The 15,002-nt window shown below is 33.9% G+C and overlaps 1 protein-coding gene across 7 annotated transcripts in view; it reads right to left on the reverse strand.

Moving 5' to 3' along the window:
• Positions 1-15,002, reverse strand: part of KIAA0825 (KIAA0825 ortholog) — a 443,396-nt gene that overhangs the window by 236,808 nt on the left and 191,586 nt on the right. For all 7 annotated transcript variants that reach the window (XM_037733314.1, XM_037733312.1, XM_037733313.1 and 4 more), the window contains 3 exons: positions 12,076-12,300; positions 4,835-5,243; positions 658-817 (listed from right to left, as the gene is read on the reverse strand). In XM_037733314.1, coding sequence (XP_037589242.1) covers positions 658-817; positions 4,835-5,243; positions 12,076-12,300 — 794 coding nt within the window. The remainder of the gene's footprint in view (positions 1-657; positions 818-4,834; positions 5,244-12,075; positions 12,301-15,002) is intronic.

A 15,002-nucleotide genomic window follows, 5' to 3' on the forward strand; every position in this document is an offset into this window, starting at 1 on the left:
CAGACATGTAAGATCAAATTCAAAACCTGATTAAGTTAGAGAACTTTGTTTGAAGTAAATAGGTGAGATAACCTGCTATTTACATTTTCACTAAAACAGCCAAAAACATGCAAGGTCAGAGGCTTAACTGAGCAAAGAGTTAGAAAGGCATAACATTGGTTCAACCAGTGTCTGTATTAATGAATTTCCCTAGGCTAATCTGGTTGCTCCTGGACATAGTTCAATATTCTTCTTAAGTTTTTTCATTAAAGAAGAAATCTCCAACTTCACTAACACAAGCATGATGTCTACAGGAAAAGAGCTAAGTCTCTCTTGAGAAAACTCATTTTACAAATACCAGATTTTAACATCAACTTAACAGTCACAAACACACAATTCCCAAACTACACCCATAGTCTACAATTCAGAACTGAACTGAGTTTATGAGCCATGTTATTGTTTAAACTATATAAATAAAATTTACATTGTTTCAGTGAAGCTTTTTCTGTACAAATGCAGAACAGCCGGGGCTGAATAGATTCTATTAATAATGCAATATTGAGTTTGGTATTGACTTTAAGAAGTATTATCACCTCCTTGACTAACCCTTAGCTGCCAGCAGACGCTGCCTCAGGCCAGTAAACACCTAATTGCTCGGTAAAAAGGCTGTTTCCCTACCTCATTGAGCTGCATGATGTGATAAATTTGCCTCAGGTACTCACTGCCACCTGGTTTGTGGCAGAGATCCAGGACCATCGTGTTTATTTTCTGCTCAGTCAGTTCAAGAGCAATATCTCCTTCTTGTGAGGCCTCACTTTTCTCCATTGTCATAAATGCACTAAATACAAAGAAAGCATATACATATCAGTAGTGAAGAATTGTAAAGATGGAGAGTAATTACGGAGATTGACTGAAGAGATGATGTAAATCTCAGATTCAAAGCATCCATAAAGACTTCACTGAAATAGGTAAGCCTTCCCAAACTGCTGCCGCTCACATAAACAGCACGGTAGAATTAAGCACCTGAAAGCATTTTTAAAAATTGAATCGTTTCTTCTAAAACATGTCTTTATTGCATTTGTACTCCTATCTATAAAACATTTTCCCATTACTGCAATTGTTGAAATTGCTATAATCATGAGATGAAAACAAAACGTTTCTTTTTAAGAACATGTAAGAAATAATTTGTATTTTCTCTTTGTGGATATAAAGTATCTTTGATGCCTGAAATAGCTTTGGTATTTTGTCTTTTTTAGATTCCTCTTTACACCTGTTGTAGAACACATTGAAGACTAATTAAAGTGTCAAAAGGGGGAGCCTATTACACTAAATATAGGCTGGGTGCTTCTTGGAGGAGTGCTTACCACTGGGAATTTTAAATTGGCCTTTGACACTTGTTGCCTTTTAAAAATATGTCCCCCACTCCTGTTTCTTTCTGTAACAGATACTTCGCAAAAATCACTATCCTGATTATTCTTCCAGAAAAAGAGTCTACAATCACCACACCAGGAATGTGCAAGATACAGTTCTAAAACAATTCTTTTAGAAGGATCTATATACCTATTGTTGACTTTGAATATTATTTACATGGTAATAATGGATGACAAAAAGAATTTAAACACTTCAAACAATATCAGTGCAAAAAAATATGATATTCAATGTACACATGTATTCCACACAATTTTCTTGTTATAATTGCTATTGGGATCATGCTATACTTTGCAACGTAAGTATTAAGAAAATTCATGGTTTTCCACTGTTTCCAAGACTAAATAAAATTTACTGTGTGCTGTATACTGCAGTTCATTTCTGAGATTTTGCCATGATTATAAAATTAGTTCTGCTAAGTGTCAGTGCTGCTGACCTGAAGACTGAACCAAATGACACCCAGCTGCTGGACATTAACTTTGATATTGCTTCCACATGTAGCTTCGAAACATCCTTAAAAAAGGGAGGAACTTTAAGATCATACAGCCTTGCTAAAAAGTAAAGAAAATCCTACTTTGACTTAGAGATATTCATTAGCTAGAGTAAATTGCTTCTTTTTTTTTAAAGAGTTTTTCACAATAAAATAAGTTTGCAGATATCTTTTTGAAGCTGCATACAGGTTGCAAAAAAATTTTTCAGGTTTTGTTGAGGCTGACATTGAAAAAGATGAGGCCCTCTGACAAAGAAGTATCTCAGTGTCAGCTCCTGAATTGTATCCTTTCCTGTCCGTCACTGTGCAGGTGAAGCAAATGATTGGATTCAGTCAATGCTATGATTAATGAGTTCCTCTCTGGATTTGGGACTGCCTATCAATCATGTCATTAGGGAGAATGTGCCCTGAAAGAGGCAGACCTTAGCCAAGGAATAACTGCATTAATCTTAATCTGTATATGCACCCAGCCAGCCAAGTCAGGGTCACCATGATGAAAAACAATAATCTTCAACTCGACAAATTACTTTGCAAAGACAGACATTTCTTTACTTTTTGTGCTGTGTGTTCTCCAGAATCTAAGTTGACTGTTTACAGCTTGAGTGTTACTATAAAGTGAAGGTTATTTTAATGAATAGTAATGCTTTCAGGGAGTATGCAAGACAGTCAACACTTACAGCTACCACTTTTACCACTGCAGTTATTTTCACCATTTCCATAAAATCAAAGTTAAATCTGGATGCAAGTGAAAGGAAATCTAGCTAAATGGTATCATGTAGTTCTAGTTAATCTTCATAAGTAATTAAGATTTAACTGATCTTAACAAAAGAAACATTTTTGTTTAAATGCTTACATATTCATAAATTTTTTAAATTGGGTAAAACCAAGGCAACCCTCTACCTAACACAGACATCATGTTTTGAAATACATTTTTCCTCATAGTGTAGATCTATGAGTAAAATGACCACCAATTAGTGAGAAATACTTAGAGGTGGAGGTGCACTTGTATAACAGATAATCAATTTGAAATCAAAGTCAAGAAGAAACACTCTTATAGTGCCCAAACTCTGGAAGAGATTGTTATCTAAAGTGAATTAAGTCAAATTTAACTTTTCTTCAAATAAATGCAATAAATAACTTTAAAACTGAGCTTTTTTTATTGGTATCATTTGAGAAATTGAGAAAGATGTAGCATCGTGCTAATTATATAATTACTCAGAAACTTGAGGGTTGTGTTTTTGAAGTCAGCAATTCTTCATTTTTTATGCATGTTGTAAGAGGTAAATAATCTTTTGGCTCATTGTTAATCAGCCAAATATTAGCTAGAAAACTTCTACTATAGGTAGGAGATACCAGATGTGTTGGGGCTGTTAAAACTTAAATTGAAATCAGCTTTTAAGGAAAATATTTAGCTTACAGATTCTTGTATGTAGCCCTCGGTATATTACCTAGACATTGATTTAAATGAATCTTATTTGATCTAGGAGCTCCTAAATCAGCAGTGTCATAAATTTAACTTTGTCACTATAATCAGATATACTCTTTTTACTCTAGTTTTTCCTCTCCCCTTTATAACCATTGCCATGGTTAATGACTTGTAGCCTTAATTTTTTAGTCATTGGATTAAAGCCTATAAATTAGTATTGAATGCAAATATAAAGATTAAGAAGGTCACTGTCAATGTTATTAAGCATTTGCCTGACTGCTATTGTTATTCCCACCCATGGGACACTTCAGAAGTACATTTCTAGAAATCAGTATGATGAGACCAGGAAAATCATGATTACCTACTTTTCCCCATTTTGATTAATATAAAATCTTATAGATTAACATAATACTAACCAGTGAATGCAATATATTTTAATAGAGTTTATACATAATAAATGCGTACTAGTTCCAAGCTTGATGCTAAGAACTCTATGAATGTTATTTAATTTTTCAAAACAATTCTATCAGTATGGTACCATCCTTGAAACTGAGGCTTTGAGAGATTTAATAACTTGAACAAGATGACCCATTTACGAGGGATTTGTTACTTGCCCATCTGATTCCAAAGCCTGACCTCTTTATCACTACCATGTTCTAATAAGAGTAACCATATTTCAGGTGACTTTTAGTCATTTCAGGCAGAAAGTTATATTAGTATCTGCTAGCAACATGAATATATTTTAAAAGAGTGAGGGACAGTGTGTGTGGGTGTTTTTAAAATGGGCTGACAGTGATGTATAGACCATGTGAGCTGGAATTCCTTTATCAATATCATGTAGTTCTATATCTGAAGACTAATTTTAAGACAGGAGGACTCTATGTACATATTTAAATTCATCAGGGACCCTTAAAAATCTTTGCAGTACCACAAATCACTTAGCTCTTAGTGACAAACCTATGAGCAGTCTGACATTTTCATACAGAAACAGCTGGGTATGTTTATAGCTGGAGTATGATATGCCCTAGTTGCCCTCTGGGATTCTTACATTACCAGATGAAAAATGTGTACCTTTTTGACAATCAGGTACACAGAAAGCAATAAAAAGCCTTTTATATCCATTAATTCCTTCTTAATTTAATCTCCATGCCCAATCCATTTACAAAATGCTCCAGGCTATCCACTAGATACCTGTTTGCACACTGAAAAGGGGTGAAACTAAATTCTCCTGGGTTTAACTACCACCCTTTTAATCAGAAACCTTAAGATGGTGACTAAACAAGTATAATGTTCCAGTGTGTCAATGGGGTTCACATCTTAAGAAGACAAGAAATGTGCAACCATCCAAGTTTTAATGGGATTCTTATCTTTTTTTATATTCATCAAAGCTCCCATGAATTTAGCAAAATACTATTGCTGCCCATCTGACAATATATTGTTGTTGTTTATTGGTGATTTTGTTATTATGAAAGCATTTGATGAAATCTAGTGAAAGAAAAACATCACTTTACCATTCAGTGCCCAGTTTCCTTGCTTTCAACAACTGGCATTCAATCCAGTTGGGCTTCTGCTGCTCAATGCTCTGTATGACCTTTTGGATCATTTGATTAGGGATACTTGTCTGGTCTCCCATGATGCTTTCCAAACACATACAAATTAAACCCAGTTTTTCTTTACTCCATCTGTCAAGGGAGGCACCTGTTAAAAGTTCCACAGTGTTTCCGTCCTCAAATATCCGACATATAATTACAATCAAGTTCCAGACAAGCAGGCCAGCTTTCTTCAATTCAACAAAGTTTTTTGACATTTTTCTCTCAGACAGAAAAAAGAAGTATTTAATTGGGGGAGACAAACATGCAATCACCGTAGGTAACTTGCTGATTACAATAGATACTGCCTGAGCAGCAAGCCTTGTGAAGCCTGGGGAAGAAAAGAAAAGGTATGATTAATATTAGCATTTGCGTTCAATCATTGCATGGCTTTGTGTTGTATAAGGATGTCTAATTTTTGTGGAGAAAATTGGCAAGAAGATCAAGTGCTTGACATATTCCAACAGAGCTCTAACAGGGGTCTCTGTCAGTCCTATCTAAAATTCCCCCAAATCACAAATCTGTTTTTTTTTTTTCTCTGAAAAATGAAGAGACTGCAAGCTTTCAAGAACCCAGATGGCCTCCTAATTAACAAATGCAAAGGTCCCCAGCTGGGCAGCTTTGTAGGCTTTGATACTTCTGACTACCCCGTAAGCCCTTCTCCTCCTCCCTTGGAATCCATGACAGAATCATTCCAGCTCTTCTCAGGAATGGTTTCTCTCCTTTCAGTTCTCAACCCAAATGTCACCTCCTCAGAAAGCCTTGCCTCACCGTCTTATCTCATCTCATCTCATCATCTCATCTCGGTTCATTTTCACCCTTCCCATCACAGCCCCAAGACTGTCTCTTTTGGGGATCCCCATTTTATTGCCTTTATTATAGCACTTACCATCATCTATAAATTATGTCCTTTTCCTCCACACTGTCACCCCCTTCTAAACTGTAAGCTCTGGGAGGCATTCCTGTATCCCTAGCACTTAGTACTTCTTATATAATAGTTGTCAATAAATATTTGTTGAATGAATGAGTCAGTAAATCGGTTCCTGCTTGCCTCTAGCTCTCCTCTTTGCTTCTTTATGTCTTATGCCGTTTCTGCTTTCTACTAACACCTCTTAGATGTAGGTTTTTGCTAAGAAGTCCTTAGCCTTTTGGTTGATGATTCTACATGTTCTCCCTTGTTTGGTGCTATTTCTCTTAAAAATGTATTAGTTCTTCTTCTCTAGATCAGGGTTTCTCAACTTCAGCATTATTGCCATCCTGGACTGGATGATCCTTTGTTGTGAGGAGCTGTACTATCTCCTGTAGGGCGTTTAGCTGATTCTATGGCCTCCACCCACTAGATGTCAGTAGCATTCCCCTCAGTGGTGACAACCAAAATGTCTTCAGGCATTGCCAAATGTCCCCTGAGAGCAAAGCTGTGTCTGGTTGGGAACCACTCTTCTACATGATTCCAGGATCTGAAGTCTTGGCCTTTCTCCAGAGTTGTAGTCCTATAACTCCAACTTTCTGTTAAGCATTCCACATCTGTGTTCTCATCACTGTCAACTCAATATAACTAAAAGCAAATTCATTGTCTTCCAAACTAGCTTGGCCCTTCTCCCTCCCTCTCATTTTTCCTCCTCCCTCCCTTTCTTCCTTCCTGTTAAATGTTCCTGTTGATCTTTCATATCTAATTAGTGATCAGATAGTTCTACCCCTTTTTTGCTGGCATCTTATTGCTGGGGCCAGGTGAGGTTACTGACCTAGATCAAGCCCTTCTTAACAAATGGTGCCTGGACTATGGAAGTATTCTCCTAACTCATCTCCCTTCTCCAGGCTATGTGCAGCCCTTCCCCTGAACTGTAAAACTGAATTCATCCCTATGAACTTTATCATCCAATTTCTCTGCTATGAAAATTTTAGCTACTTACCACTGTTATGAGATCAGTCTCCTGAGCCTTGCTGTCAAAATACTCCACAATCTAGCCTCAGCCTGTTTCTATGACCCTTCTCTTTAAGACCTTTAACATGCTTTATCCTCTTTGCTCTTAGGCTTCTGAGTATTTCATTACTCTCAATAGAATGCCCTCTGTCTTCATGGTTCACAAATAATCTTCAACTCTTAGTTCAAAGTCCTCTCCCATCTTGTGAATGTATTTGAATATATTATCTATATGACCATTTTGGTAATTAAGCCCATAAAGGGCTATGTTGTGTCATTTTTGTATTATCATCTATTATTATTCATGTTATATCTTCATGAGTTGTCCTTATGGCTAGCCTATAAACTCCAGAGCATGGGAAACAAAGCTCTTCGCTCCTTAATTATCCCACAGAGCCAGACAGTGTTTTAATCCACTATGTACATAATTGAATTTGGACATTAAAACTTAATGAGAAGCCAAAAGAGAGTAGCTTTGAGTTCTTTTATAAAACATTCTTTATAGTTTTTGCTGAACAAAACTAACAGAACAATGTGAACATTTTCTGAAGATATGTGTAACATTAAAAAAGTCACTCTGTTCCAAAAAAGTACGAAGCTCTTGGAAAATATGTCTAATCTAGTGACTCCTCTGCAATCCATGACAACTTAAGAATCATTTTAAAAATTAATTGGAGCAGTTTTTATAAGTCTGTAAAAACTAGGTCCAACACATATTTGAATAATCTCCTAAGGCTGTTGCATTAAATAGGTCATAAATGTGAAAGTACCTAGTTCAGCACCTGATTAAAAATAGTTACTCAATAAATGTTTTCTTTTCATTCAAATGAATGTGTTTAGGTGAGGCTTAAAATATAGATAAAGCAAATCTTCTTTAGTATTCTTAAGTGATTTGAAATGTCTCATTGTTCTTTATGTATTTGTGTCTCATAGTCACTAGTCTGCTGTCAGGTCTTAACTTGAAAGATTGTATCTTATATTCCCTCTGTCTTAAAGAGGGTTTAACTACAGATACTGAGCAAACATTTGACAATCTAAGTAGATATTAAGTAAAGATTACCAATTTTCTTCTGCATACCTACACTCTACTGATATTTTATAAACTCTGAGGACTACAGGTACTCAAAACCCCAGCTATTTCATTAACGTTTAAGGCAAATTTCAATCAGAACCTTTAGGCTGATAAAAAATTAATAAATCCAGTCTACTAATCCCAAGCGCTCTGTGTCTATGATGATGTTAACAACATACCAGAGAAGGATCTTTGAAGACTGCTACACACTTGTCTTTGTCTTTATTTAAATAAGTTGATTTCTGTCTAAGCCATATATTATGTAATATATTGTAAGCGTCATCCAATTTTAGAGCTGATAAAGTATGAAGAAAATGTATGTCTTAGGACGAATACAATATATGTATATTGATGTATTTGTCATTTCTTCTTTTCTGTAATGTACTACTGTAATAATGTATTTGTGGTTGATAAAACATGGAAAAAGAAAATTTACAATAAATGAGGTAAAGAAAATAATGTCAAAATTAATTTTTACAATCTTATTTCGTAATGGTAGAAAAGATCAGTAACAATTTGTTGAATGAGGATAATGTTATTTAATATGCTTTATTATTTTTAAAATCTGGGCTTATCACTTCATCATACAAAGGTCAAGTTCTGAGTTCAGTTTGTTTCAAGATCAGGTTTTCATGGCTGTCATAGGTGAAAAAGCCACTACACAAACACATATAGGTCAACATGAAACAAGTATGTCCTTAGCTGTGCCCACAAAATCATAACATTTATTTTTCAATGTTAACTACCAAATAGGTGAAGGCTGTTGTTGAAATTTGACTAATAAATATCCATCATTTATTATGTCAATTCGTTGTTCTTGCAAACAAATGAAAAAATATTTTATTTTTCTATTTTTAAGAAAAGTATTCAAGAGTCACTGAAACTCTCCATTGGCTATATTTTACATCATGTTAGAAAATCCTAATTCTAAATTCTTGAGTGAACAGATATGATATTTTTGTAGGTGACACTGGTTCTTATGAAACCAATAGGCCTGGTTTTTATACATTATACTAATGACTTCTTATAGTACTTTGTGTATTTCTGCCATCAATTTCTTTCTCAAAATACTGTTTCTGCAATGTGACCAATGGCATGGACACATTTTCCTAAATGCTACTTGCTACTTCTGTTTCCTTTCTCTAGAACTCATTGTTTCCATTAAAACAATTACTCTAAAAGTTTTCCCATAAAGAATTATTTTCATTAAAAAAGTAATTTACTGTTGAGAAAATATCTTCTCAGGTATATCTTTCATTTAATTTTTATCAAAGAAACAAAACAAAACAACTAGTTCTTTGTGTATTTGATCTTTGAAACATAATGAAACAAATGTCTAAAAGCAGAGCTATGTCAGAACCATCCAAACTTCCATCCAACTCTCTGGTAAATCTACACTATAATCTTTATGGTAATATTTATTTCTTTAAATCTTCAGTGTTTTTTAATGTCACAGTATTTGCCAATAAAGAAATAAAGAAATGCATTTTAGTTTGTCACCATAATGGTTTCCATGTTCTGTAATTTTTACTGTGTCAAGAAGGATAAATATTCCCTAAGGTAGTGACTATTTGTCTTTTAGTAATTTAGGTTTTTTTAAAAGGCCTTTAAATGTTTATAATTAGTTAGACAAATTTTGTAAGAACCATGATTATATATCACTAAATTAAAACATGGTAGAAAAAAAAATACAGAAGTTTATCTTCATGTTTTGGATACTTAGTGTAGAAAATTTTTGTTTATCAAGATGACTCAAAACTAGCTAATATCTCAAGGCTGAATACTGGCTTAGGAGGGATTCACATCTAACAAAAATGTATGGGAAGCCATATTTCAAATTTCACATAGTTTCCCCACAATTCTTTTTTTTTTTTTTTTTGGCCAAATCTCATCAAATCATCATTGTTTTACAATATGGCTGAGAAGAGCTCATATTAAGAATAGAAACAAATGGGAGCTTTTTCACTTTGTCATGGTTTGCTCTTGATTGCATTTGCAGCACTAGTTTTAAACTATAGTTGACTTACTGGTTTATAGGAATATGTTAAAGTCACTTGTATGTATTATGATGTTTAATTTTGTTACAAGTAGAATCTGTAATACAAAGGACAACTCTAATTCATTACTGTGTGTGGAAAGCTAAAGGAGGAATAAGGTCACCCTGCCCAAGGCCTCTTCCCAAGAGCATGGCGTCCCTACTCTTCCCACAAGCTTCCTCACATATTGTCCTCAACACACACTGGCTCACTCATAGACCAAGAAAGGTCTTCAGTGACAATCCCATGTGAAATTTTAGTGAAGTTTCATTTCTTTCTTCTTATATATCAAAAATATTGTACATCTCTTATTTGTACCCATTTTGAAACAGTTACACTAGTCTTCTGGTACCAAGAGGAGATACTGTACTTAGGTTTATCTCTGATCTGAAATACAGTGCCTGGTATGTAGTAGTCTCTCACAATAAATTTCTATTGAATGAATAATGAAATTAATAAATGATTTAATGTCCAGCATGTACACATTCTTTGTCTCATATTCTGTAGTGAAAATAAAATTTAAAAAGTGCCAATCTAAAAGTTCCCTTGCATTTCAAACAGTGGTAAAGAACAACAATGGCAATCTCTTATTGTCATATCCTCTTAGAATGCATAAAATGGTTTATAAATTCACTTTCTCCCATCGCTTTCTTTTACATATTCATGGGACATGACATTCCTTCCTGGTTGTTTTTATGTTGTATTTCTCTTAGTGAACATTTTATGAAAACTATTATTTAGTAAGGAAAACTCTTAACAATTGGTATCTACAAGTAAGCATGTTTTGGAATAAGAGGCTCTTTGCAATGGTATGGAGGAATTCCAAAGTGCTTAGAGAAAGCAAAATTGTTCATGAACAGAATGACTTGAAAGCCACAAGCAAAATAGTGCTACTCATATGGCATGATATGTTAACTATAAATCATGCCTCCTGAATTGCTCAAAATGTATGAAATATCCAAAAGCTAGAACAAAAGAGAGATGGCAACAACTCTTAGAAAAGAAAGAACTTAAGCAATGAAAAGGTGACATTTTCCAATTTCAATTAAATGGTTTTACTAGATTCAAAGGGAGTTTAATAAGGCTTGGACAAAATTAAAGCATTATTATGAAAGGTCACAGATAGATAATTGATTTGAATTTGTAACATAAGGTCACATTATTTAGGATCTCCATGGAGAAGAATGAAAGAAAACCTAGACCCTTCAATTGACTTTAGTGAGTTCAGCTGGAGTATTTTATTGTTGACAGTTTCCTTAGAGTTAGAGAAAAAATATTTTCACTAACTCTAAGGAAACTTTCTCTAGTTCTCTAGTTTCTCCAGAAAAGCTAGAGAAAGTTTTCTTAGAAGTAGTGAAAATATTCTTTAAGGATGAATATGAAAGAAAAAAGTTTTATTTTAAAAAATCAAAAGAAGATTCATGAATACAGGTACACAATATCCATTCAAAGGAATCTTGTGAAATTCTGGAAAAGTGGAAACATCTAAGCAGGGAGAAACTAAGAAGAGAGGACTTGACTAATAAAATAAACGAATAATGTAGGCAACTGATGGTTCTTAAGTACACTTGGTGGATGCATTATTCTGAATAGGAACAATGCACTCAATTTAGAACCAGAGGTACTGGGGGGAAAAATACCCTGTCAGAAAAATACATGTACTTACCAAACTGGGTGCTATTTTTGACCTAAAAGCTACAAATGTAGGTGTTTTAACAAAAGAAGGTAATAATTAGTGTTTGCAGGGAAAAAAACTTAAAGAATAATTAAATGGAATATCAGAGCAATCTTCTCTAGAGTGTGGATTTTAAGTTACTCAACAGATTTTAAGAAAATTAGTCAAAATCATGTGACTCATCTGTGAATATTAGCCTGAACACAAAATATAACAGAAAATCCTGAACTGGTAGTTAAATAAGGAAGATGACCATTTGAATAATCTTCCATTCTAGTTTCCTTGATCATGTGGCTCATAGTAAAAATAAAAATAAAATTAAGGGTCCCAAATATACTTAGTGGAAGGAAGATTAATATAATTCATGATTCTTATAACTTTTGGAATTTTACTTGATTGCATATCCTAGAAAATTGCTTCTTCAGGTGTATTTTCTTAAAGAGAAACAAGTATACTTACTTTTGCTTGATTCTTTCCTTGTAGTTTCCTTTGGACTATAATTCCATTCTTTTGGCATGCTCTCAAGCAAACAATCAGGAACACTGTGCTTATTTAGGTTTGTCTCACAGTTTCTTCTAGAGCTCATCACAGATACTATCTGCTGTACAATGTCCTTGACGGCATCGGTCAGTGCCAATCTCAAGCATCGTATGACCTCCAGCTCGTACTCCACGCACGTTGAGACTGTAAAATCAGATGGCATATTATGGTTAGCAGAACCTAGCAAATCAGTTGTGCCTTGCTCAGCTAGACTTCAGTTTCATAATAATCTAGTTTAAAGCTACAGGAAATGAGAGCTACTTTTAACCAAGAAATCATATCATTGATAACCAGCCTATAAAACATTTTTTTTTAAAGTTTCTTCTTCTTGGTAATAAAAGGAATGGCAATAAGATAACAGTATGTATACTTATTGGTAGTTTTGGACTCTTCTGATGAGAACATAAATTGTATGACCTTAGATGACAACTTGGCAATAATGTCAAAGCTTCAACATTTTACTTATCAATTGACTCACATATTCCTTTCCATAGGACTTTTTCTAATTAATTATAAATATACAAAGGATAGAAGGAAAAATTAAAATCAATCAATGTCCAATAATGGTGATTTGTATAAGTAGTTCTAGTATTTCTATCTATACGATAAAGCCATATATTGTGGAAGGCAGCTATGCTCACCACTATACCACCAATGCAGCCTAAAGCCATATATTGTGTAGTAAAAATAAAAGTAGGTTAGAAAAGAGTATGATACCTTATTTTTATTAAAAATATATATCTACACACATGTATAAAATAATTAAAAGATGTACTGTATAATGTTAATGGTGATTATCAATGACTGATGGAATTTCAGGTAATTTTTTCCTTCCTTTTTCCTTCTTTCCTTTCTTTCTTCTTTCTTTACAAATGGTAAATCAATGCAGTGTTAAAATCTTACCAAGAGTTTCCTTATCAGCAAAATATTAGAACTGGTCCCTAGATTGCCAAGACACATAGCATAGGAAAAATATAGTAGCCTAAAATCCATCTCCTAAAAGCCCCAAATATTAATTCTTCATTATTAGCATAAAGGAGAGAAGCAAGGGAAAGGATTATTTAAAATGATAATTTTTTTATTATTGATTTTTATTATTATAGTTTATTTTCATTTTTTGTTTTAAATTAACAAATGAAAACAAAGAAACATAAAATTCAGGTTAGAATCATATAACTTAAAAACTACCTGCATCATTAACTAATTAATTTTCAAATGTTTCAAACAACATTAAAATATAGAAACTTTAAGAGGCGCCTTGGTGTCTTCATTTATAAAATGGTGAGGGGAGAGTGTGAGAAGGGCTGGACAAGATGATATTTATGGTCTTTGTCAGTTTTCACCTTCCATGACTCTATTTAAGACTATTAAGAAGAAAATAACAAATATGTCACAGTTGAGCACATACAAAGTTGAAAAGAACTGTGACTCTACCTCCTTTTACAACATAGTAATCAGGAGCCCTTAGAAAGGCACTGAATGAGGGCCCTAAATTGAGAATGTGCTTTAGGCCATGAGCAGCAATCCTAAGAATGATATAAACCAGTTTTTGTATGTTCACTAAGATACTAATTGTTTACTAATTTTTATCAGTATAATCTTTTAGATTTTTGGTAATAACAGATGTGGTCGATTTCCAAAAAGAAACTTCATTATTTTTATTTTAAAATTTCTATAATTTAGAAGAATCAGAACAAAGGTAATTCAGTGGGAGTTTTTCAGGCTACTGTTAAGAAAGATGTTATATGCAATAAAGAGCAACTTAGTGTGGCTTTATAAAAGCAATGGAAATTACATCTGATTATTTCTAAGTAAAAAGGTTTGGTCTAAATAATTATTCTATTAATGTATTTACCAACCAGAAGTCATTGGAGATAAGGTCTCCTGATAAATTGTAAGTAACTTGGGAGTCAAAAGTAACAAAACATCATTGAAAATCTGCAAATACATTAGCATAATTTCCTGCTTTAGAAAATTACAGTTTATTTGATGCTTCATAACTTTAGATGTTAGAAATGTAAAAATTTAATCTAGACAAGCTCTGGTCTAATTTTCTCTGTTTTTGAAGATAAAGACACTGATAACCAGATAGGAAGTGATAGATCAGACAATAAGTTGTAAGGCAAGGATTTATTCTCTAGTTAGTCAGATCAAGCTGTGGTACGCACAGGGCTAGACTGTGGATGGCTTGGAGCAATCCACAGTCTGTACGTACACGCCATACCCAGCCACTCTGAATAAATGTAGCATCTAAGTTAGCAGCCAAGCTTCTGACTCTCCATTTTCTACTTTTACTGCAGTATTTAAATAGTCCTCTATTAAAGTGCTGGGGCACTTTAACCTGCCCTATTCTTAGAGACCAATCCTCCATCTTCTGTAATTGCTCTGCAATGCCTTAGAATTAGAGAAAATCTTACGTATATCTAAAATTGTCCATAGTCTATGGAGTAATATATGAATTCCCCAGTATCTCTGGCTTTAGATTCAAATTTCTTAAAAGTTCAGAATAGAAAGCCATTAATTTTAATGAAGGCATTTGCCTCCTCGTGCATGCTTTAAAAATAAAGTGTGGAGAAGCACTTCCAGAATGATAGAGTGAAGACCTGGGAAAATCTGCACCTCCATTAAAGCTATCAGAACACTGGCAAAAACTGTGAACATTTTTTGAGAACTCTGGAAATTAACCACAGGCTTGAAACAATCCAAGGAGCATTTATTCAAGAAAATCAGCTGAATCTTGGTAAGAACAGTGAGCTTTGTGGCATTTTAATCTACTCTCTTCCCAGCTCCCATTCCTCTGCAAGTTCCACTATGGCCTTGAAAACAAGCAGCCTTGAAGCCATGGT

Source organism: Cebus imitator, unplaced genomic scaffold (genome assembly GCF_001604975.1).
Source record: "Cebus imitator isolate Cc_AM_T3 unplaced genomic scaffold, Cebus_imitator-1.0 Scaffold515, whole genome shotgun sequence".
In the NCBI taxonomy this organism is placed as follows: domain Eukaryota; kingdom Metazoa; phylum Chordata; class Mammalia; order Primates; family Cebidae; genus Cebus; species Cebus imitator.